This window comes from Arachis stenosperma, chromosome 7 (assembly GCF_014773155.1).
Source record: "Arachis stenosperma cultivar V10309 chromosome 7, arast.V10309.gnm1.PFL2, whole genome shotgun sequence".
Classification (NCBI taxonomy): domain Eukaryota; kingdom Viridiplantae; phylum Streptophyta; class Magnoliopsida; order Fabales; family Fabaceae; genus Arachis; species Arachis stenosperma.
Window position 1 is genome coordinate 18,632,764 of NC_080383.1, and position 26,802 is coordinate 18,659,565.

The following is a 26,802-nucleotide window of genomic DNA, read 5'->3' on the forward strand; positions in this document are numbered from 1 at the left end:
TTTGTGTGTTTATGCCATTTTCCTATTATTATTATTATTATTTCTTTTAAAAAAAATAATGCTACTTAATAACAACAGAAAAATTTGTAAAAAAATAATATTTATTAGTAAATATTTATTTGACTCTAATATATATATATATTATATATATAAATAAAAAGAAGAAATATATCATTTTAGCCTTTTTTTTATTAGAAGATAAAAGTGTCATTTTTTTTAAATTAACTTTTGTATAAATAATTGTATTTTTTTATAACAACGTCTGTCATATAAATAGGTGATCTTGTAAATTCTCAATATAGTGTTTTATACAAAGGTCAACAATCTTAGTAATAAAAAGTGGAGAATTAGTAGTCTTGATTCAAATATTAAAAAAAATATATTAGTAATCTAACATTTTTCTATGATTTATAATTCATGTATCTGGTTCAATCCTTTCATTTCTTTTATACGGTATAGTATGAAAAAGTAACAATAATTAGCTCATTGAAAATGCATTTAAAAAAAAAGGGTGTACATTACCATCATCAACATTAACATGGCGTTTGGAAATAATTTGGAATTCAATTCCTATGAGAAGTAAATTTAATTTTAATGTTTAAAATAAAAATAATTAAATTAGTTTGGATGAAATTTAATTTAATTTATTTTTTTTAAATTAATTCCGATTCAAATAGGTTTGATTTAGAATTCCATTCTATTGATATTTCACTTAAAATTTAAAACGTTTAAAATGTCTTTATAATTTAATTACTTTTTCTTAACTTTTCTCATTTACTTTCTCTTAATGTCTCCCACCTTTTAATATATACACTTTCTCTTTTCTCATCATCTTCATTCTCTTCTCTTTTCTTTTCTTCAAGTCCCTTAATATAATATATACTTATTTTTTCTGAAAGATCTACTACATAGTATGAGTGTAAATGGGTCGGGTAAATCGGGTTTGATGTGACCCAGATCCAACCCGAAATATATGCTGGGCCTATTTATTAGACCCGAACCCGACCCTAGACCCGGTTAAACCTATACATTTTCGGGCCACGATTATACCGGGTAAAAATCGGGTGAAACCGGGACGTTAACATTACCTTACCTTGATACCTTCTTATAAGCTAGCATGTGAAAATATCCAAATTTTCAAGACTCCAACCATTATTTGACATGGTAAAATTCACTTAAAAAAATATAACAAGAACCAACTATTCTCTAAAATTAAAGCATAATTATAATAAATACTAATATTGTCTAATAACACCAAATATTTAAATTAATACAAATAACACAATATTATGCATTAATTAGTCTAAAATCTTATGCATTTTAAACATAAAATATTAACTTATAGTCTTATAATAACTAATAACACAAAATATTAAGGTTTCCAATACTTAAATTCCACATAAGAATAGCCATTATCCATCACTAATAACACAAAATATTAATTGTGTATGATGACCGGACCATCAGGCCGATTTCGGGTGACCCGAGCCATGGCTCAGACCCGACCTGAAATAATGACCAGGTCTATTTTTGAAACCCTTACCCGGCTCTAGACCCGGTGAAATAACACCAAATTATCCCCTAAAGTGTTCGGAGCCGGGTCGAGTCTTTGGGCCGGGTCGAACCATGCACACCCCTACTGTATAGATTTAAAAAATATCCACACGTATAAATTTTACGTGTTTAACTTAAATTAATGATACTAAGCGTTTGCCAAAATGTCTAAACATTTTAAGTAAAATTGTGTCAATCACGACACTAGCAAAAAGTAGCATAATTTTGTTCTATTTTAAATTTTTAATAACATAAATTAGTTGTTATAATTTATCGTTAATGACTAATTTTTTTTACTTACTATATTATTAGACCACTCAACAAGTTAATTCTTAATAGTTTATGTTTGTTTTTTGTTATTGGTTTATTGGTGTGATGAGTTTGGAAAACTCTAAACTAAATTGATGATGATCAAACATTATTAACAGCAAAGTTATTAAGTTAATCTTGATTAATGTGTTAATTAAAATAATTTTGTTGTGCAGGTTTAATATTGGGGCGAAAACAATTTTCTGGTGCAAGCCCAATATACATTCAGCCCTTGGTTTTAATAATTTATGATGAATATGGCTGAATGGAAAATAAATTAATTGGGCCAAAACTCAAACATGATCATAAGCCCAATTAATTTGATTGAATCAAAATTTTATTGGGTCAGATTAAGCTTTATTGCAACAAAGCCCAAATTCAATTTTGATGAATGTTTTCATGCATGATCCGAATCCAAAGTCCATCAGGAAAGCAAAAGTTAACATTTGTTGCTTGCCTCCAACGGATTCCATTTCTCACTTTGGATGGAATTCAAATTTAATTCAATGCATTGGAAACATAAGAAAGAGAGAGAAGATTGATTTGATGGCTATTATGACTATGCACGCCACTCTAAGGGAAGTAAAAGCAAGCTATTCTCAAATTAATGTGTTTAACCACTCTACATTGCTTTTCTTCAGATTCTTTAATTCTCTCTCATCTCTTTCTTCTTCTTTCTTCGGTCCTTGTCCAGGAAACAATGGAAGAAATGTTCTTCAACCAAGAAAAGAAAGAGGCTGCATGCATCAAGACCATCAAGCTGATGATGGCAAGAAAAGATACTAAAATAAAAATGAGCCGTAGCTAAGATACTTACCAAATGTGGTTAGATTTGGTGAGGATATCTTGAGCTTTTCATGCTCAAAAATGGACGTTGAAGATTCGGCCAAGAGGGAGATTCTTGAAGCATGGCTTGTCTTTGATTCTGCTCAACCACCACAGGGAGTAGCTAGAGTGGCGAAGTGATGGTTGAAGGCAGGGATTGAAGCAGATGAAGTCATTATCATCATGAGGCATCAAGGGCCAGAAATCCATCTTGGAGAGCAAGCCAAGGATGGAGAGCCCGGATTGATGAAAGGTGATGATCAAGAAAGGACTAGAGGTAATTGCATGTTGGTTAATGCATGGTTATCTCCTCTCTCTCTGAGTGGCCGAACCGGTTCTGTGTTTGTTGAAGGAGGAAGAAGTTGGTTCGGTTTTGGCTTCAAGTGTGGAGGCTTTCCTCTTCTTTAAAAAGGGGAAACAACCACTGTTTGAAGCAAGGAGAAAATTTGAGAGTGCAAGGCACAGAGTTCTCAGAGCTACCTGAGCTAACAGTTTTCTCTTCTCCTTCAATGTTCTCTGTTTTGTAATTTTTCTGTTTAATTTTGTCATGTCTTGAGTCTCATGAAAAAAGCAAACAAGTGAGGTTTGTATGAAAAAGCCATAGAGCGGAAAAAGGCAAAGAGTGCAAAATTAAAAGAAAAGCCATAGATGTCTTAGAGGTCCTTTGTTCATCTATGTTGTGTATCATGATTCTGTGGGAATCCCCTTGTAAGTTGGGTTAGCACTTTACAAGTTGTAATCAGATTGATTATAGTGAAATTCTATCATGTTTGTGATGGAGACTGGATGTAGGCTGCACTGCACTTAGCAGCCGAACCAGGATATATCTGGGTGCAATCTTCTTCTCCTTTCCACTCCATTTCTGTTTTCAAATACACAGGAGCAAAAACCAGAATTTTCTCGTGCCAAGTGACGAGACAAAAAGAAAAGTCTCGTGGCAAAGGACGAGACAAAACAAAGTTGCTCGTGTCCAGTGACGAGCAAAAACAGAAAAGTCTTCTCTGAAGGTCAGCAAGTGTTTCAAGCAAAGAAGGGGGCTAAGATTCAACCCCCCTTCTCTTAGCCACTGAAACCATCATGGTGGAAGAAGAACCATTTAATTTTTTTAATTAATAATAATGTTTTTTAAATTTAGTCTTTTTAGATTGATCTAATTTTTGTTTTTTTTTAAATGAACAAATTTTAATAAAAAAAATTTAGTTAAAAGATAACTTTTCTAATTATTTTATGTAATTTAATAAATAAATATATTTATTATTTAAATATGATGTTATATTAATAAAAGATAAAGTTATTCATTATAAAATTTTAATTTATTTCATAAATATTCTAAACAATGAAATTCAATTCTATAATTTTATTAATTTATTTCAAACATTAAAATTTAATTTAATTTAGACTAAAATTTAATTTTTAATAAAATTCAATTCTATTCTACACCATTAAAAATTTTTAATCAGGGTGTAAAATGTTATTAATTAGCTTGTCAAATATTTTATATTTGACTAACAAGGTGTGATTAAATGATAAATTATTAAAGATCATCATGCCATGTCCACACATAATTATTAAAATGTTACTAATCCAAATAATTAATATCCACCAATAATAATCGCTCCAACCACTTTTGGTTAATTAATCTAAAAAAAAAAGTGTTATCAAGATGACGAGATCTCACCCAACCATAATTGAAATAATAAAGCCAAATTAGCTATCCTCATAAAAGTTAAATAATATTGCTTTCACTTTTCTTTCTTTGGTTCTCAGCTGAACTTGAACTAGTTGCGTTTGTTGTATGTTTCGGTCAATGTACACCAAGCACATTAAAAATGAACCAGGTAGTCCATAATGAATGACCAAAAACATTGATAATAATACTTTTTTCCAAAATCACTTTCATCATAAGATCTTAAACAAATTATATAGTATTTGAATATAATAAGGGTAGGCCCAATGAGATATTGATTAATTAATGAATATAAATTAATTTTATATTACTAATCTCTACTTCTTATAAATAATTGTTGTTAATTCTATATTTGGATTTGAACTAATCCACTTTTACCAACATCTGAAGTGCTGATTAGATTATAAATTATATAGAAAGGCTGTTCTAAACGGAGAGGAAAGAGAAAGTTTAATATTACTAATTCTATTCTTGATTGAATAATAACCATCATATTAAATCAATGTTCGTACTTTCATGGACTGCACTGTGAATTTAATTAAATTTAGCTCTACAACCAAGCATTGGGACTTTGGGAGAGTTTGCAAATCTGCTAAAAAATGAATCTAGGTAGTCAGGATCATGCAATTGGAAGAGAATTGTAAGTCAAGAGGTAGATAATATTTTTTGATATAGTTTTTTTTGGCATAGTTAGAGATAACGACCTCAATTATTCATATAAAATACATGTTAGAATATAAAATATATAATTACTAATTCTTTATATGCGAATAATATTTGTATTGTGTTTTAAATAATTTCTTTGAATACCAAAATCCGAACTGAATCGACCCAAACAAATTTACTGCCAAAATATCTTCGACCCGAACACACTCTCTCTTAGCCACCTTTTAAACTCAAAAAGTATCTCCTAAAAATAAATATCCGAACACACATATAAAAAGAAATATAACGATGGACGGATCCACTTTTATAAGTATGGGGACAAGTGCTTCTAATAGAATTTAGAATTTTATTGAATAGTATATTATAATAATAATAATAATAATAATAATAATAATAATAATAATAATAATAATAATAATAATAATAATAATATTTATTTGTTTTTATTTAATTATTAAATTTGATTATACAAATAATTTTTTATTCAATTTTCGATATTTGATAGTCAATTTAAAAATTTTATATTAGATACCTATTATAATGATTAATTTTTAAATTTAAATAAGATTGATGTTCTTTCTTAAAAATCGACGCGAAAGAATATTATCTATCAATTTATATTTCTTCTTTTGAAATTAATTTTAGTTTTTTTTCATAATAACTACACTAATTGAATGAATTTTTTCAACTATGAATATCATCAAGAGCTAATCGTATAAAAATTAAGTTTTAAATGATTGTTTAACGACATATACAAAAAAATATATTTTGATTATATGGTCAAGGTTTCAAAATATGAAATATAAAAAAATTAAATGTTAAATTATGTGTTATTATTTAAATTACTATTTTAGTATTTTAATTTGTAATTAGATATTTTAAAATATAATTATATTTTACAATAACAAATATAATTATAACAACAATTACGCTACGTATACATAAAATAATCACTTTTACCGAATAAATCTTAAAATATAAATTTTAAAATACAAAATACATTAAAAATAAGTTAATATATATTTATACTCGAATTTATAATAGATAATTTGATAATTAATTTTTTTTATATAAACATAATATTTTTTTATTTTTATTAAAAAAATTATTATCATATTATATATATTTTGTTCCCACTATCAAAATTTTTTAGATTTATCCCTGAACATAACTGTACTTCCAAGTATAAACAACTTCACCCCAAAATTCTAATTCCTACCTCTCTAATTCTCTAACTTAAACATTAGAATATTATTGTAGATACTACTCAGTCATTTCTGCTATGTTTGTTTGAGTGGAAAATGGAAGGAAAGAAAATGGAGGAAAGAAAATGGGAAGGAAAATAATTATTTTTCATTGTTTGGTTGAAGAGGAAAATTGAAGAGAAAGAAAATGGATGGAAAAAAAAACTGGTGGAACCCACCAATTTTTTTTCTCTCTAACGTTGAAAAGAAAATGGAGAGAAAACTAATGTTTTTCTCTCTACTTCCAATACTATCCCTTCACTTTTTTCAATATATATTATAATATAGGGGTAAAATTGTCTTTTTATAACATTTCTTTCTTTCTTATTTTTCTTCTAACCAAACACATCTAAAGAAAATAAAAATCCACTCAATTTCTTTCATTTCCTTTCTCTCCTTCATTAGGTACAGGTAACACCCTGTACATGTTGTTGATATTACTCTTACCTTTTTTTTTTTTACATGATTGGTGTTACTCTTGCGCACCTTTTTATTCATGAAATTCAACTCTTTCAAGTTTTTGTAAAAAAAAAGAAAATGGCGGAACTAAACTTAGGAGGAGCTGCTTAGTGACACACCCTCCATGAAGATGAAGCCTCTGCCTCTTGGCCGCATAAGTTGATAGCCAACTAGTAACTAGATTTTCTTTTTTTGGACATGAGTAATTTGGGAATTTGATTTTTTTTGTCAGGGTTTATTTGTTTATTATTTATATTTTTTATGTTCTTTTGGTCCTGGGCCCTTTATTTAAACAACGAAAAGCTTGTCTATCAAAAATTGAGCTTGCTTTCAAATTTCGGCCGGACATGTTTAATTTCTGCCTTCCATAGAGTCTGTAGATCAGCATGCACCAAGACCATCAAAAATTTAAAATAGTGGAACAAAAAATCATTTTGGTTGATCAAATAGTCAATTTACTCATTTTACTCATCTGTTTAAATAAGTATCAATAATTTAAATTTTAGTTTGTATAGACCTCCATTATACAAAAAAAAAAAATTTAGTTTGTATATACAATGGAACTAAGACTTGCAACAAATTAGTTTTTGATTTATGGAATTAGATATTCATAGAAAAAAAATAATGGAACAAGTTAGATAGTTACTTTTAACAATAATTCTGTATCTATGACTTAAGAAGAAAGATTACATGATTGGTTGAAAATAGGTTGTACCGAATTCTCAATGGCAATGATGAAAAGGGGAGATGATGATTAGTGGTTATGTGTGAAATATCAATGATAAAACAAGAAATAAGTTCGGAGAAAATTAGAACTGAGGAATTATATATACTTCTGATGAAAACATAATAAATTATTAGAATTTATCATTTTTATATTTTTTATTTTTCTATAGTTCTCATACCCTGGTAGTTGTGACATTGCAATACAAACTTATGAATCTACCTTTCTTTGATTGCAAATATTTGTGAAAATTTATATTATATAAAGAAAATGATTGATTAAAATGACAAATATCTACCTCTTATGAATCTAGTTTATTTGAATGTAAAATGACACACAACTGATAACTACGTACTTAATTATAATTACAAGAGAGGCGTATAAAGATACAGTAATGAAAGCTGAAGTACAGAAAATTCTACTTTAAGTACAAAAAACCAAATAGCAATTATTATTAATGTGAAAGCAATTCAAAGGGTGCATCACACTTAATTATGATTCAATTATGAGGCTGTACACGTGCACCTTTTATTAATCAAACTTGTGGATTTTCTTCATAAAGACGCAAACTATGTTAATCACAGTTTGATTAATGCCTAGAATTTGAAGGTTGGTTGCCCTTAACCACCGTGACAGGGCAAGAAGCATTTGTCACCACATACTTGCTTACACTGCCCATCAACACCCTGAAACGTAACAATTTAGCACTTTAATTGAATCTCCAATTCATTGTATAGTAATTCAATTTCTAGATATATGGTATTTAAAAACAAAAATAGAATTAGATGCACAACGGACACAATTCAATAAGAAAATACAAGAGCTTAAGTTATATTTCAGAATATTAAAAATAGTGGAAAAAAGCAAAAATATAAAAGACAGATTTAGTGAAAAATATATTTTCTAAAATTCTTTTTTTTTTAATATTTAAAAATAAAAAATTTAATAAACTAATGATAAAGTAAAATGTGAAATATTATTAAATTTTTTATTTTTATATTTAAATTTTATTATTTTAATTTAAGAGTGATTAGACATTTTTTTTATCAGAACTTGATTTATTTGTAAGTTTCAAAATTTAGTATTAGAATACAAAAATACTATTTGTATATTAAAATCAACTATCAATATATTTATGTATAAATATATGTGTAGTTTAGTTTATTTTTAATATATATTTATATTCTAGTATGTATTTTATACTGATAACTGACTTTGATGGTTGATTTTGATATACACTTATCATAGTCGATTAGAATAAATATCTCACAAAAATTTAAGAATGATATAGTCCAAGTATTGATATAAAGTACAAAAAAATAATGATCCAATTTTTCTTCTTTTGAGAAAAGACAAAGTAAGGTGAGAATTTAGGGATGCTTATGTTACTATACCTCTTAATGGGACCTAAACCCCTGCTTCCAATAACCAAAGAATTGAGCTGAAGATCTTCCACAGCATTGCACAATTTCTCCCTTGGATCTCCCCAGTACACCTTAAACATTGCCTTTGCCTGTTTCAACAAAACCAAAATTAATAAACTAGTGATTTAGTTACCATACTATATAAATTGTTTCTAGATAAATATATACCCCTTTGGTCCTTGAGAGTGTGTCAAGGATATCTATGACTTCAGGATCCCTAGCAATCCCATACTGCTTTGTGAAATTCATCTCCCTGAATTCTTCCAGAGGCACCAAAGCTAAAAGCAAAAAACAACAAAATCACACAAAAATGTGACCCTAAATTATGTAATATATTATATATAGAATAAAGTAACAAATAAACTCTTGAGAATTTACATTTTAAACATATTAGTCTCTACAAAAAAATATTAATAAAATTCTCTAAAATAATAAATATAAATAAATTAGTTTAAATTAAGATTTTTTTATCGTAATCATAAAAGAACTAATTTAAAGATAGTATATCCATATTTATTATCTTAAAAAATTTTATTAGTATATTTTAAAAAAATTAATTTATCTAAACTCTAAAGTGTAAATCTGCAAGAGTTTATTTGTCATTTTGTTGTTATATATATTATCAAATATTTAAATACGGACAATTATAACTACAAAAACTATAAACCAATTTGATATTTATAAAAGATTGGATTAATCCGACATAACTATCTATTTAGATAGTTTGGTCGAATTAACTTAATCTTTTTGAAAGCGAAAAAGGAGAAGTAATTAGTGATTACTACTTACGCGAACCAGTGTCCTGAAAGAGATCCTTTCTGGTGTGATCAGCTTGTGGAGGCTGAACATTGATCAAAATGATTCGATCATCTTTGTTGATGAGATTATGAACAGCCCATTTGAGTGCTAACTTGCTTGTTGGAGAGAAATCCATTGCTATTCCAACGGTTCTTGATGATGCCTTTGCCATTATGATATACTCTCTAACTCAATTTACTTGCTGCTTCAAAGGTTGTGATCCTTCTTATGAATATATAGAGAGCAGGGTTGTGTTGTGTTGGCGGCTCAGCTAATGGTTTTGGAACAGAGATAGAGAGTTTTACATGCAAATTAAGATAAGAATCTTCTTGAAGGCGCTAGAGAAAGTATGGATTCTTCAAAATGAAATACAGGGTGGTGTGCTTTTCTTATTCTCATATCAAGATAATTCTACAGTTTGAGAAAACAAAATCTTATTTTTATTCCTTTCTACTTTTTTTGTGTGAAAATGTTAAAACTCTATTCAATAACAAATAAACTAATTTCATCAACTCAAAATATTAAACCTAATAAAAATAACAAAAATACTATTTAATTATTTATATACTAAAATCAGTTACTAGTATAAAATATATATTAAATTATAAAATACATATTAAAAATAAATTAAATAACATATATTTATACACAAATACATAATAATTAATTTTAGTGACTAATTTTAATATATAACTAGTATGATTATAAAAATAAATAATAATTAATTTGGTTATTGATATTGTTATTCTATAATCAATTTGCTTTAACTGACTCTTGTATGGATATATATAAGCCATTAAGTATTACATCACATGATAATATAAAAGATAATATTCAATTTAATTGCTAAATTTATACACATAACCCTTAATTTTGTTTTAAATTTTTAATTATTTTTATTTTAACTTCAAATTTTGCAAACATAACTTATATTAGACTTTAAAATCATTTTTGATACATAAATATTTAGTGACCGAGCCACATAATGAAAAAGTATTATAATTTTAATTTTTTACATATAAATTATATAATAATTTTAATTTAGCTTCTCTAAAATTTTATTTTAATTTTATTTTATTGTAAAAATATTTTTAATTTTCTCTAATATTTCATCTAATTTTATCTCTACAAACATTAATAAAATGCTGATATGAATAGTTAAATACTATGATAAAACTTGTAAAATGATATAATTTTAGTTTTGACACTTAATTAGTCTAAAATCAATGCCATATTACTTATTTTAAAAAAAAAGTTTCAATAAACATCATTTACATATTACTTGAATATTAAAATTAAAATGATACTAGTTTACAAAATTCAGCGTAACATCCAATTGTCTACATTAGCGTTCTGTTAATGTCTATACGTTGAAAATTATTTTAGAAATTAATATAAATCACGTTCACAAGATTTAAAAATTAAATAATGCCAATTAAAATTTTAAAAAATAAATTAAATTTTATGTACAAATTGAGAGACTAAATTATGTATTATCGCTAACATAATCTAATAATGTCACATATTATAACAAGTAACATTTTTGGCGTTCTATTAAAGACATAAAATCAAAACGACTTACGAATATAAAACTCGATAATAAAATTAATTATCATATCAAAATATTTATATAAGAAAGCCGTGTGATTGGGAATATGTATAAAGAATTTGTATTTTTTAAATTTTAAATTTTATTTAGAGGATAAAATATGATTTTTTATCATTTATTTTACAAATAGGACTAAAAAAATGTGAGAAAAAATTATTTAAAAATAAAAGATCACATTTTATTCTTTAAAATAAAAATTCAAAATTTATAAAATCTAAATTTCGACATAATAATAATGAATTAATGATGATAAAGACAGAGTGTAACCTTTGAGCTACTATCAGAAAAACACACAAGTGTATGCCAATTCATCACCTTTCTTTCTAATTTAATTTGTGATCATGGAACAGCTTCTAATCGCTTTCACTTGTTAATGTAATATATTAATTAGCTTACAAAGAAGTTGTTATTGTTCTGTTTTAAGACGACAGATGCTGAGAAATGAGAATAAAGAGAGCAGTAGAAAGTTATAACAAAGCCAGAAAAGAATAAACACCTTTTGCAACTTGTCTTTCACTTATGCTTTTTTATTAATTGGTTCAATATCTGTTTTACATTTGATAATAACTCAAATTATATGGTAAAAAGAATAGTTTTGAGATGAACCGTAATTTTAATAATATATCATCATCTTTAATATAATTTCTTGAATAAAAAATTTCTCTACAAGTGGAATTGGATTACAGCTTGAGAAGAATTTTGCTTATAATGTACACATATGGTTCTCTGTACTTTCTAGAACCGAGGTGGCCACCCGCTCTGTTCCGCCCTGCTAAGGACCGTCTGTTAAATAAAATATATTTAAAATGAGAATTTTTTTTGTCTACTTACGTATTATCTCTAATTGTATAACATGCTTAATTATTTTTTGATTTACTTGTTATACTTGATTAATTCTTGTGTATTATTCATATTCGCATATTCGCAGTAAATATCCGTTTCCGATCCGAAAATTACAGATATGATCGATCCATAGATTGATCGGATCGAATAGGATTCAATCCGCACTCTTTACGGATCGGATCGTGGATATCTGCTATACATTCATGTATCCGATTCATGGATCTGCAGATCCGCACAATAATAATTAAAAAATAAATAATATATATTTGGTATTATATTATACTTGTTTGTGTGTTTTAGTTAGTAATTATTATTTATATATTGTATTATTTTATTTTTGTTATTTAAAAAAAATTCGATTAAAAATATTTTAGAAATAAATAAATTTAAAAGTGTGAAAGAAATATTTTTATTAAATTTTTTATATAGAAATATGATTAAAAAGAGAAGGTTTAATTATGTGGATATATTTGATATCCGATTCGACACTAAAAAAATGTGGATATCATATCCGATCCGATTCGATGAAAATTATGCGAATCGGATCGAATTTTCAGCCATATTCGATCTGATCTGATTCGCGTACACTCCTAGTACTTATAATAAAAATAATTCTTATGCTACGTGTTTAAATGTTAGTACAATGTGTTTACAAAAATTACTAGCTCACAAGACACTAATTATCTGTAAAGTTATGTTAATATTCGCATTTCTGTTCAAAAAAAATGCGATTAATTAATATTAAACACATTTTTAAGAGTTGGAATAGTGTAGTAGGTGAGTAAAACCCAATGGTAGAATTTATTAGGATTTGGATTTATACATTAATTTCTCTTGTTGATATAATATAAGTTTTCATATTAAATTCAAAAGAGAAAAGGAAAAGAACTTTAAAAAAATAAAAAGAGGAATATGCACGTGATATTGAAAGAAATAACATGTTAAATTTTTAAATATTTTTCATAAATTGTTAATGTGGTTAAATATGTGGTCTTTATTTTTTTACTAACTTATTATCTAGTGTTATTAAAAAATTCACTCTTATTGTTTTAAATTGCCACAAATTAAAATTATTTTTACTATTTATCATACCTAATTATAATTATGTTAAAATTATTGTTGTACAATATAAATTAATTAATACATGTTAAAAAAGAAAAAAATTAAAAGAAAATTATTAGTAATAATTCTAAAGGTAATATTATTATTTAAGTTGTTCACCTGATTTAAGTTATTTATATAAAATTAGTGGTAAAATATCAAAAAATTAAAAAAAACAAATAAATAAGCATTGACATCAAATCAGATGTTAATAAAATAATAATAAAAAATTGATTATGAGAAGCAATAAATACATATTAGTAACATAAAAAAATTGACAAATATCAATTTTTTCAAATTAAAAGGATAAAATTTACTATTTGTTTTTTCTAATTATTTTTCAAACTTAAAATTTTGATATTTTTTTTCTTTTGTTCATCTTCTCTATATTTTTGTTCTTATCATAACTTACATAATAAAAAATTATGTTGCCCAACAAAAATAATTTTTTTTCACTATTTTTTTTTATTCTAAATAATGACTGCTATTAAAGTTCATATACTTGCAAAAATAATACAATCTAAAAAAATATCTCTCCCACTAACTTACTTGATAGGCTCACTACCTAAATCCTTTAAATTAGCCCAAATATGTCCTATACATTTGTTGAGTTTAAAAAATTAATATTAAATTAATATGATGAACAAATATTATTAAAAGTATTATTAAATGATTATTAAAAATATCACCAATTAGTTTGTTTGATTTAATTGGTTTAAGTATACAGGTAAGTAAATTAATCGTAGCCCAAATTAAACAAGTCCAGCTTAATCAATAAACAAATTCAGCCATATCAAATAAAAGAAACCAAGTCCAAGCAGAAAAGTAGCCCAAGAACCAAGTGTGATGAATTAAAGAAAGAAAATTCAAGAGACCGAACTTTATACGTTACTCATTCATTGGTAACGGAAACTTAAAATCCAATCCAATTTAATTCCTTAAAAAGCTTCCACCGAAAGCTTCTTTTTTCTCTCTCTCCTCTCTCATGTTTCGCTTACTCCATCTCTTGGTAATTGAAACTTGAAATTCAATTTAATTTAATTTCATTAAAAGCTTCCACCGAAAGTTTCTCTCTTCCCTCTCATCTCTCTTGCTTTAGTTAAATCACTCTTTCATAGAAGAAAAAAGAAGAAAAATGAAAGACACAAAAGGAAGAAGATTTTCTTCACAGAAAGAAGGTCTATGAACGAAGGGTTAAAAGATTTTTGCCTAGAAAAGAAAAGAAAGGCTTCGATCAAGAAGTAAATCTATCTTGATAGAGGCACAACAAAAGATTATTTTCTCTTTTGTGCTACAAAGAAGAGAAAAGCCTCAAAGTCTCAAGTATGGATGAAACAAAAATGAAAAACGTGAAGCCAGTTCAGGTCAGATGATCATCAACGATCAGAATAAAAACTTAGGGCCAAAGTCAAGCTTAAGGGTTAAGATTGAAGAAGTTTGAAGAAAAAGGATGAGAGAGAAGATGTGAACTTGCATGCATCAGCCTTGGTCCTCTCAATCCTCTCTGATGAAGCCACTGCTACTCTGATGTTGGAGAAGAAGACAGTGGTAGGGTTGAACGTGATTCAACCTTGGAAGCTTCACTCTTCTATATTAAGGGTGAACGGTCAAGGATTGAAGGTAAGGAGTGAGTGCACATGTTTGGGTTTTCATAGTTCTTTGAGTTATTTACTCTTCTCCTTCATGACTTTTATTATTTCTTTTTCTCAGTTTAGTCTATCTATGTTTCATTAGTAAAAGGCAAAATGTGAGGTATTGTAAGAAAAAGCAAATGAGTGAAAAAAGGCAGAGAGTTAAAGAAAAAGCCATGGTTATCTCAGAAATTTTTTGAAGATATTTCTGTTTTGTTGTCATGATCCTGAGGGAATTTTCTTACAAGATGGGTTAGCACCTTACAGTTGAAAGCTAGGGTGAGTCCTAGTCCCTTACAAGTTGGGTTAACACTTTGCTGTTGAAAGCTAGATTGAGGTCTAGTCAAGTTCAAGTTGGGTTAGAATATGAACTTGTCCCAGATAGGATTTGGTAGATCTTAGAAAGAATTGGTGAATGTAATCTTGTTGAAAGATAGTGAAATTCCGTCAGTGTTGTGATGGAGACTAGATGTAGGTTATATTGCACAAGGTAGCTGAATCATGATACATTTGGGTGTTATTTCTTCTCCTCTACCACATTTCTATTTTTGTTACTTAGGAGACAAAAATGAAAATGTCTCTTAGTTAACCATGAGATAAAAGTAAAAATATCTTCTAAATTTTTTTTGAGAAAACAAAAGTACTATTCAGCAGAAAAAGAAATTAAGATTCAACCCCCCGTCATACTTGTTCAAGTTTAAGTGAATGACATTGTGTTTGGATTGGCACTTGAAGCCTTGTGTGATGAATTTGAAAAATTAATTACTAGTGAGTTTGATATGAGTATGATGGGAGAAATCAGATTTTTTCTAGGACTCCAAATCAAACAAATTCCTAGTGAAATTTTTGTACACTAAGGTAAATATGCCAAGAAGTTGGTAAATAAATTTGATTTAGAAAATTCTAAACCAATGAGTATACCTATACATCCAAATTCCAAACTTGAAAAGGTTGAAAAAAAGGGAAAGATACTGATAAAATAAGGTATAGAAGAATGATAGGATTTCTCATATATTTATCCTCCTCTAGACTGGATATTGTTTATAGTGTAGGTGTGTGTTCTAGATTTCAATCACAACCTAAAAGAATTACATCTTTCAGCTGTTAAATGAATCATTAGATACATTAAAGGCACACCCAACCTCCGTTTATGGTACTCTAAAACTAATGAATTTTGTGTAGTTGGGTATTGTGATGCAAATTTTATTGAGATCGTGTGAATAGAAGCAATACTTCAGGAATTTTTTGCTTTCTTGAACAATTCTTGAATGTATGGTCAAGTAAGAAGCAAGCTACTGTTGCTTTGTCAACGGCTGAGGCTGAATATATCTCGACTTTCTCTTATTCTCAATTGACTTGATTTAAAACACAACTTGCACATTACAAATTGCAAGTCAATAGTATCCCTATGTTTTGTGACAACTTGAGTGCAATAATTTTTTAAAAAATCCTATTTTACACTCAAGAAACAAGCACATTGAAGTAAGATTTCATTCGATAAAAGAACATGTGCAAAAAGAGAATAATTGACATACAATTTGTTAAATCTGAGGATCAATTGGTTGATATTTTTACAAAACCTCACATGTGAAGATAGATTTTGTAAATTGAGAACTACTCTAGGGACTGTTGGTTGTTGAGTTTTTGAATTAAATATGCTTAAAGATTTTTTTGGTTATTTTTGTCTCTCAGGTTACACGAAGACAAAACTGGACAGATGATGACTCCGTTTAGGTTCCATAAAATTTAGATTATGTGTTGATAATTTTAAATGAATCTGGATTTGAACTAAATCCTTGATGATCAAATGTGTTTTCTTAAAACCACCACTAAACCCAAGAGAAAGTTGTTGTGTTTTATGAAGTGGGTCTCATTGCTTGTTTTGATCACATACACTAAAAAAGAGAGTATTTGTATTTATCTTTTTTCAAGTCAAATCAATTTTAAATTCTTTTCAATTTTTATTTGACTTGTCATTTCAAAACTACTTGCATTGTTTTTAAAATTCAAATTCTTTAAATCCCATTCTATTAAATTAGTTTGTGTTTTTAAAGGATTTTTGAGCATTTAAAGCAGTTATTATTATAATTTCTCATCTTCTCCACTACTTCTATTATTTCTTACATATGGAATATTTTAACTTGTATTTTTGAGTATTTTAGTGTTGATATGAGCAATGAAGCTCAAGACAGAATTTTATATTTTAAGAGTAGTGGCGCTGTAAAAAAATCTAAGAAAAAGGGGCACAAAGGCCGCCAAGGATACAATTTTAAAAGAAGAAAATCTTTTTGCAACCGAGGATGAGGGATCTGATGTCTAGCCCAATTTGATGCAGCTATTTTCTTATAATCTACTTTTTATGATATATTTTACAACTTCTGTTAATACTAACATTATTACATGTTTTGCACTTATGGTTTGCATATTAAACTATTTTTTTGTGCAGGTTTCCTATTCTTGATAACTAAAAGGGGAGTAAGTATTGTGTGAAAATAAATTGAAACAGTTATAGTGAAACAGTTGAACTTATGATGCTTGAGACTGGCTGCAAATTTTCTTTGTTTAAATTATTATTCATGCAGCTATGATTATACATATTGCTCTGATTGTGAATATTGCTTATATTTATTATATAGCTTTTGTCTTATTTTGGTATCTAAATTTTTTATTAAGGCTGCTCCATGATATTGTTGCTAAAAAATTGTTTTTGAAGAATTGATTTATCATTAGTTTTTGTTCTATTTCTAGATTTTCTACATTTTTTGCATTAGTGTTGAACTGTTTCTCCATGCAAGTGTCCCTCCTTAATGACAAAAGGGGGAGAAAAAAATGATTTGAAAGGCTGCTGTCTGTTTCTATCTTGATCTATGATGATGATGTTTGAAGTTGCTTTTTATAATTTGAATTTGTGTTTAAAAGTCTGCAATTTGATCTAGTTGTAAATATTATTTATAGCTTAGCATCTGAGCTTATGAATAAATAGCATTTAATTAATATTTGGATTAGCTCTGATTCATACTTGTTTTAAGGTTGGTTGATGTTTTTTGTGAATTGATAATAGCCATGCAAACTTTGACATACGATCGAACAGGTTCCTTAAGATATGAATTTGTTGGAAAATTAGTGGATGTTTGGCATTATTTCAGTATAAAATTTGTTGGTATCAAGTTATGAAAATCAAATATTCAGGAGGAGTTTGGAGATCAAAAGAAAGGGGAAGCTTCAAATCAAAGAAAACATCAAAGGGAAGTTTCTAAAACCTCTCTCATTCAATTTCAATTAATTTAATAATGTTTGTCATCAAGAGAGAGATTGTTGAGTTAAAAAAATTAATATTAAATTAATATGATGAACAAACATTATTAAAAGTAAAAAATTAAGTTGATTATTAAAAATATCACCAATTGGTTTATTTGATTTATTTAGTTTAAGTGTGCAGATAAGCAAATTAATTGTAGCCTAAATTAAACAATCCTAAATTAAACAATCCCATCTTGATCAATAAACAAATTCAGCCATACCAAATTGATTGAAAATTAGTGGCTGAAGAAAAAAAAAGGGGGGCAAATAATAGAAAACCCAAGAGACCAAGCTTTATATGTTACTCATTTATTGGTAACTGAAACTTAAAATTCAATCCAATTTAATTTCTTGGAAAGCTTCCACCGAAAGCTTCTCTCTTCTCTTTCCTCTCTAATGCTTCGATTACTCCATCTCTTGGTGATGGTTATCAATGGCTAAGAGAAGGGGTTGAATTTTAGCCCCTTTTTGCTGAGAACACTTTTTGCTCTTTTAAGAAAGCTTTAGGAGATATTTCTTCTTTTTGTCTCGTCACTGGTCAAGAGACATTTTCTTTTTGTCTCGTGACTGTTGAAGAGATATTTTTCAATTTTGTCTCCTATGCAACAGAAACAGTAATGGGGTAGAAGGGAAAGAGAGAATCACACCAAGATGTATCCTGGTTCAGCTGCTAAGTACAATGCAGCCTACGTCCAGTCTCCATCACAACAGTGATGGAATTTCACTATAATCAAACTTGATTACAGACACCAATTCTTCCTTAGGAACTACCATTCCTATCCGAGACAAGTCCAGAATCTATCCCCAATCCTGAACTTGACTTGGTCACCTACCAAACTTTCAATCTGCTAAGTGCTAACCCAACTTGCAAGGGGATTCCCACAGAATCATGATACACAACATAGATGTACAAAGGACCTCTAGAACACCTATAACTTTTTCTTTAATTTTGTACCCTCTGCCTTTTACCTTTCACTGGCTTTTTCTTACAAACTTCACACTGTTTGCCTTTTTCATCATGAGACTCAGACAGACAAAACTAAAGAAAATACAAAATGAAACACATTGAAGGAGAAGAACTTCTGTTAGCTTGGGTAGTTATGAGAACTCTGTACTTACTCTCCTTGTTTAAAGCCTTGGCCGTTCACCCTTATTATAGAAGGGGAAGCTTCCAAGGTTGAAACGGTTCAACCGAACCAACTTCTTCTTCTTCAATATCAAAATCGGTTCGGACAGAGAGAAGAGAAAGGGAAACCAAAAGCAAAACCAACATGCATGTACCTCTCTCTCATTCCTTCTCATCAAGCTTCATTAATCTGAGCCTTTCATCTTGACTTGGTCCCCAAGAAGGATTTCTGACCCTTGATGAATACTTGATCCTTGACAGCTCCATCTGCTCTACTTTTGCTTCCTCCTCCACGTAGCTACAGTAGCTACCTTCTGTGATGGATGAACAAAAAGTAGAAACGAGTCATACCACAGGGATCTTCTTCTCTGACTGAATTGGATTGCTACCATTTTTAGGCATGGAGTTCTTGAGGCTTCTTCACCACATCTTGCCATTAGTGGTAAAGATTTCAACCACACCATACTAGAAGAAGAAAGAAAGAAGATATTTTTCACAAAAGGAAGGTCTATGAACGAAGGGGTAAACGATTTTTGCATAGAAAAAAAGAAAGGCTTCGATCAAGAAGCAAATCTATCTTGGTAAAGGCACAACAAAAGATTATTTTCTCTTTTGTGCTACAAAGAAGAGGAAAGTCTGAGAGTCTCAAATATGGAAAAAAATGAAAAATGTGATGCTAGTTTAAGTCAGATGCTCATCAATGATTAGAATCAAAATTTGGGGTTAAAGTCAAGTTCAAGGGTTAAGATTGAAGAAGTTTGAAGAAAAATGATGAGAGAGAAGATGTGAGTTTGCATGCATCAGCCTCGGTCCTCTCAATCCTCTCTGATGAAGCCACTACTACTCTGATATTGGAGAAGAAGACAATGCTAGGGTTGAACGTGATTAAATCTTGAAAACTCCGCTCTTCTATATTAAGGGTGAACGGCCAAGGATTGAAGATAAGGAGTGAGAGCACGCGTTTGGGTTCCCATAGCTCTTTGAACTATTTACTCTTCTCCTTCATGGCTTTCATTGAATATTTCTTTTTTTCAGTTTAGTCTGCTTGTGTTTCATTTATAAAAAGTAAAATGTAAGGTTTTGTAAGAAAAAGCCAATGAGTGGGAAAAGACAGAGAGTTAAAGAAAAAGTCATAGTTATCTCAGAAATTTTTTGAAGGTATTTCTGTTTTGTTGTCATGATCTTGAGGGGATTCCCTTGCAAGTTGGGATAACACTTTGCAGTTGAAAGTTAGGGTGAGTCCTAGTCCCTTACAAGTTGGGTTAGCACTTTGTTGTTGAAACTTAGATTGAGGTCTAGTCAAGTTCAGATTGAGTTAGAATATGAACTTATCCCATATAGGATTGGGTAGATCTTAAGGAGAATTAGTGAATGTAATCTTATTGAAAGATAGTGAAATTTCGCCACTGATGTGATGGGGACTAGATGTAGGCTACATTGTACAAGGTAGCTGAATCAAGATACATCTGTGTGTTATTTCTTCTTTCTTACTACATTTCTGTTTCTGTTATATAAGAGACAAAAATGAAAATGTCTCTTAGTTAACCACAAGACAAAAGTAAAAATATCTTCTAAATTTCTTTGAGAAAGCAAAAGTACTATTCAGCAGAAAAAAGAAGTTAAGATTCAACCTCGTCTTCTCTTAGCTACTGATAACCATCAACATTAACACCTAATCTAAAATTAATATCATTAATTTTACTGGCCAAAAACTGAAACCGAAACTCATAACTACTCCACAGTCAATACATCTTACACGTGTTACAATCCAAACTTGACACGCTATATCAATATCACATGCTTATTTTCGGCGTTCTCACCAAATTTTTTTTCTTGAAATGATAGTTCGTCTTATTTTATAATAGGTTGTGATGGACTAACTTCCTTAACTATTTTTTAAAAAATAAATAAAATTAATAAAAATAATTAAAATTAAATATAATTAAAAAATAATCAAATTATAATATATATTTTTTAAAAATTTTTAATTTTAATAAAATTATATAAAATAATATCCGTTACTAGATTTTTTTTAAATAAAATAAGTAAAAACATATATATAAAAATATAAAATAAAATAAATAAAATTAATAACTAAAAAATAAAAAATATATTTAAAAATTATATAATAATTAGTTTTTGTAGCAATAATTATTTTTTTTATAATAATTCTTTTATTTAATAATAAAAAAATAAAAACTTTTGACCCAACGGGCCGTCTTGCTTTACCCCGCCAAAATTCGCAAATATTTGGGCCGTTTTGCCACTCCCAAGAACACAAGATAAAATAAGCCGAGATACCTTTAATTTAAAAAAAAAAAAGAAAAGAAAAAAACACAGCTGAGTGGGCGAGTTTAAGTTTTTGAGTTGTAGGGTTGTGAAAGGAAGCAGGTTTGAGATTTTTGTGATGGAGGAAAAGGATGAAGATGGAAGCATTGAAAGCTTACTAAGATGGGCATCACATATTGGAATCTCGGATGCATCAACAACCACCCACCACTCTCTCTCTCTGGGTTCTTCTCTCTTTGTCTCTCACTTTCCTCACTCTGGAGGGTACCACCTAATCTTCCCCTTTTTTCATTCTTCCTTTAATGCACAGCCTCTTCACATTCATACCTAATTCATTTAATACTGCAGTAGAGGTTTGGGTGCTGTAAGAGACCTTAGGATGGGGGAACTCATTCTCAGAGTTCCAAAATCTGCTTTGATGACAACTGATAGTGTTATGCAACATACAAACCTCTCTCAAGCTCTTAATAGCCACCCTTCTCTTTCTTCAACCCAGGTTTTCTTTCATAACTCTATTTCTACTCTATTTTGAATGTCTTAGGTGAGCTACGTTGGAATCTTTTTGTGCCCTCTAACTGTTTGTGAAAATGCGCTCAAGCCATTTGTTTTAAGTTCTTCTCAATAGACAATAGTTATTGCATCAAAGCAGGGAAATGGTTATTGTCGCTCCTAGTTTGATAATGCCACCTTTTTTTTCTTTATAAATTCATGCAAATATACAGTGTAAAAAAAATAATGATCGACTGACATTATAAAAACTAGGATTGACAACATCATTTCCCCCGAAGCAAATGTTTTTCGGTTTTGCTTGAACCAGGGTCTGATTCCATGGAATATAATAGTATGGTGTGACTTCATCATTGTTGTATTATTATTACCTGTGCCGTTGCTTATAATTGAGTTTTTTATGCAAATGAATCATTTAGCCTTACATCTCAACTTGTGCACAATGCAGATACTGAATGTTTGCTTGTTGTATGAAGTTGGAAAAGGAAAGGCTTCGAGGTGGTATCCTTACCTCATGCATTTACCAAAGAGTTATGACATCCTAGCCATGTTTGGTGAATTCGAGAAAACTGCTCTGCAAGTTCAGTTTCTATTAGAAGTTTTAGTTTGTCTTGTTAGGTTAGACACAGCATCTGACCTAATACTATTTATCAGCATTTCATTTGCACTTCTCTTTTTGAAGTAATCTTTTATGTATGTTGTGGTTTTTAGGTGGATGAGGCTATATGGGTAACTGAAAAAGCCGTGCTAAAAACCAAATCAGATTGGAAGCAAGCTCATGCTTTGATGGAAGATCTCAAATTTAAGCCCCGGCTTCTAACATTTAAGGCTTGGGTGTGGGCTTCTGCAACGGTTAGAAATTTAGCTTGTTATAAAGACTCATGCATGCTAATTTATTTATTTACAAATATTCAATTTGGTTTTCGTATGACACATGGAGTTCAAGCGCCTTTTGCATTTTCTTGGTTCTGATTTTGGTTATTAAGTGATAATATACTGAATAAACTTTTCCTCTGCTGAGCCTTCTCTTACCTCCATGAAATCCTGACACACTTCTTGTGGTTAATTGTCTGAATTAAAAAATTATCTCAATGATTGAAAAAATAAACCTGTTTTATGGATTATTGATAAGTTACTGCTGGTTGATGCATCAAATGCATTTTTGCATTACAGGGCATATTTATATTACTATTTAGTATTTCAGTTGTTAGAGTAAATGGCAGAATTCTACCTTTATGATTTTGTCTCATCTGATCTTTCAAAATCTAGATATCTTCCCGGACATTGCATATACCGTGGGATTCAGCTGGGTGTTTATGCCCTGTGGGTGACCTGTTTAATTATGATGCACCTGGAGCGGAGCCATCGGACATTGGGGATCTAGAGGATTTGCTATCTAGCTCTTCGATCCATGATGGTTCCTCATCAAATGAAGACAATACTACAGTCGCAGATACAGAGCAGCTTGATTCTGAGTCTCAGAGATTAACAGATGGGGGGTTTGAAGAAGATGCTAATGCATATTGCTTTTATGCTAGGGCAAATTACAATAAAGGAGATCAGGTATTACCCACACAAACTAATATATATATATAGTTTGACTGGGTAACCTTAGTAATTGAGTCATTCTTCTTATGTCTTTTTCCAAATTTGCTTCTTATGTCTTAGAGAACAATGCATTTCTTGTTCCTTATGTTACGTTACTGGATGTCACTATGATATTTTGCATGTGCTTCACTGGCCTGAATTAATTAACTAGTTACTCGTCCCATTAGAATAATGTGATTTATTATTATTCTCATCAGGTTCTGCTATGTTATGGAACTTACACAAATTTAGAGCTTCTTGAACACTATGGTTTTATACTACAAGAAAATCCAAATGATAAAGTGTTTATTCCTCTGGAACCTGCTGTGTATTCTTCCACTTCTTGGTCCAGGGAATCATTGTACATCCATTACAATGGGAAGCCTTCCTTTGCACTACTAGCTACATTGCGGCTGTGGGCGACCCCTCAAATCAAGAGGAGGTCTGTTGCACATCTTGTTTATTCCGGCTCTAAAATCTCTGCAGACAATGAAATTTTCATCATGAAATGGCTATTGAAGACTTGCCATGGAGTCTTAAAGAATTTGCCAACATCTATTGAAGATGACACCTTGCTCCTGAATGCAATGGATAATAGTCAAGATTTTTGTACTTTTTTGGAAGTTACAAAACTCATGTCTTTCCGGGATGAAGTTGATACCCGTAGAAGCTCATAATATGAAGGATAAATGTAGCGATAGCAGTATAGTTTTATCTAGAAAAACAAGGTGGTCTATGGATAAGTGGAAGTTGAGTATTCAATGGAGAATCAATTATAAGAAAGTCCTCCTTAATTGTATCTCTTATTGTAGTCAAATATTGGATTCTCTCGTGGAATAAAATAATAGTGCTATGACTTCACTGCCTTCTTAATTATTTCAAGAATTTCAAGAAAGTCCTCCTTAATTGTCTCCTCTTCAAATTTCTCTTATAATCTTGACATTCTTCTAACCAGTTACTTTATATTGTTAATGTTGAAAGTGTTGAATATAACAAAATAGATTTTAGTATGATTATGTTAACGTAGTTATAATAATTATATAAATATTATTAAAATTCAAATTACATATTCTTTTATATTTTAGTAACATTTTAAGCAATACTTTTAATTTTAACAATATTTTTTTAAATATTATAATCATTGTAGTCTATGTATAAAAAAAAGAACTTCATTGGCAATTCAAATTACTTTAATCCAAGATCTTCCTAGGTATAAACTTCAAACATTATGAGTAAACTAAACTTCGTTTTCCCCTCTGTCATACTCATACCGTTGTTAACTTATATTCAACAAAAATGAGCAAAAATGAGCAATAAAATTTTATCGAAACATATTCATATTCACAACTTACACAACCTATAAAATAGATTAATCTGAACATTATCTTTCGACTCATCAGTGTTAGTTCAATTTACAAAAAATAAATATAAAAATCAAATTTTAATTAAATAACATTTAGTAATTTTTTATTCTAAAATTATTTTTCAATCTTAAATTTATTAAAAGATTTAGATTTTCAGATTTAATTTTCGGAACTTAAGATTTAAAAATTTGAAATAAAAAATATTTTCAAACATTTAACAAATATGCATTGAAAAAATTAACTCCCTAATTTAATTCATTTATAAAATCTGGATTTAATCAATTAATTTTTTTTGTTCAAATCAACCCATGCATTCGTTGCTCAAAATAGGTACATTGTGAAATGCCAGATGCAAAACAAAATCTTAGATATATATTCAATAATTAAAAACTAACGGAAACCAAATAACTGTTATTGTTAATGTTATTAAGGGAAGAGATGGATCAGAAGTAATTGGCTTGGTTTCTCAAAAGAGAAAAAATCGCACAGTATGTTCAGTTTCGATCATCTGGGGAAAAGATCATCACTTCCATCTCTATCACTTTCAACAATCAACCCCAACCAGAAACTAAAGTCATTCCAAAATAGTTGAAAAGAGATAGTAGAAAAGATCAGAGTATTAGCTTGAAAATTCAAATAGAACAACCATTACCAAACTCTCAAAGCAATTTCATTTGTTTACAAGAATTTAAAAAAAATACCAAAAGAAGCATAAATCAGATGTCAGGAAGATTTGCATCGTCGTAAGGAACGAGTCTAATGAGACTATGAGAGAAATTGTGAGTGCAAAGAGAGATGAGTGAAGCTACTTATAAAGGTGACTAAACCCTAATTTGAGCTGAATCTGAGAAGTTTCTCGATATAAGTGAGGGCCATGAAAGAGTTTAGCCCAATTTTTTATTATTTGGGCCCGCACGAAATCAGATTCTTTTTCAGCCCGTTGAGGATACAGTAGATTGATGTAATTTAATAAAACCATTTAATAGAATTTTGAGTTGTAACAGTAACAGGTTAGCCCTTGATCTATTGAGTTAAAAAATACGGTAAAAAAAAAAAATCAGCAGCTAGATTTATTATTTAAATAGATAAATTTTATGATATTTTTATTATGATACTTAAATTGTCTAACTCATTTTTATAAATAAAAATTAAAATATTTAAAAATTATTAAATATTATCTATTTTTTTTTAATAAGTTACCATAGCATCTACTATTTAATTATAACAAACTTACAAAGATAAGATTGCAGGCAATTGATATAACAGATATAAAAACACTCATTTAGGACTATAATAATATTAATGGTATATTAGATCTTGAGTTACAATAAATAGATATAAGAAATTGTTTTTCTGTAAGAATGTTGATGAGACAATTGATATAATACACTAAAAAATTGTATCATAACTCATAAGACATAATAAGTATATAAACTACTACTTAAAAAAATTATTTATGGACTCAATAAAGCTTTCTATTATTAGTATTTTATATTTTATCAAATTATTATCTTATATAATTCTTCGAGATAAATATATTTGATGATTGTATATCAGTTCAGTGCAAATAAATATATTTTTATTATTTTTATATGCCAATCACATGCAAAAGCATAATTAAAATTTTATACTCAATTTTAAAAGAATCAAATATAGTCTCATTAGATGTGTCAAAAAAGTTATAAAATTCAAAATGTATAAAAATTTTTATGCTTCAACACTAATATGGTTAATACTAAATTTGTATACTTATAA

At 28.8% G+C, this 26,802-nt stretch overlaps 1 protein-coding gene, 1 non-coding gene and 1 pseudogene across 2 annotated transcripts; 1 reads left to right on the forward strand and 2 right to left on the reverse strand.

Annotated features, from left to right (window-relative positions):
- Positions 1–7,785: 7,785 nt before the first annotated feature.
- Positions 7,786–10,052, reverse strand: LOC130941519 (universal stress protein A-like protein). The gene is made up of 4 exons (XM_057870056.1): positions 9,682–10,052; positions 9,061–9,170; positions 8,863–8,981; positions 7,786–8,154 (listed from the first exon to the last, which is right to left on the reverse strand). The coding sequence occupies exons 1-4, from the start codon at positions 9,860–9,862 to the stop codon at positions 8,058–8,060; spliced, it is 507 nt and encodes a 168-aa protein (XP_057726039.1). The 5' UTR covers positions 9,863–10,052; the 3' UTR covers positions 7,786–8,057.
- An 11,577-nt stretch (positions 10,053–21,629) lies between these two features.
- On the forward strand, positions 21,630–24,569 carry LOC130940705 (protein SET DOMAIN GROUP 40-like; annotated as a pseudogene).
- A 916-nt stretch (positions 24,570–25,485) lies between these two features.
- LOC130942737 (small nucleolar RNA Z103) lies at positions 25,486–25,580 on the reverse strand. Its single transcript, XR_009071296.1, has one exon. It is a non-coding gene; the product is annotated as a small nucleolar RNA Z103 (small nucleolar RNA).
- Positions 25,581–26,802: the final 1,222 nt, after the last annotated feature.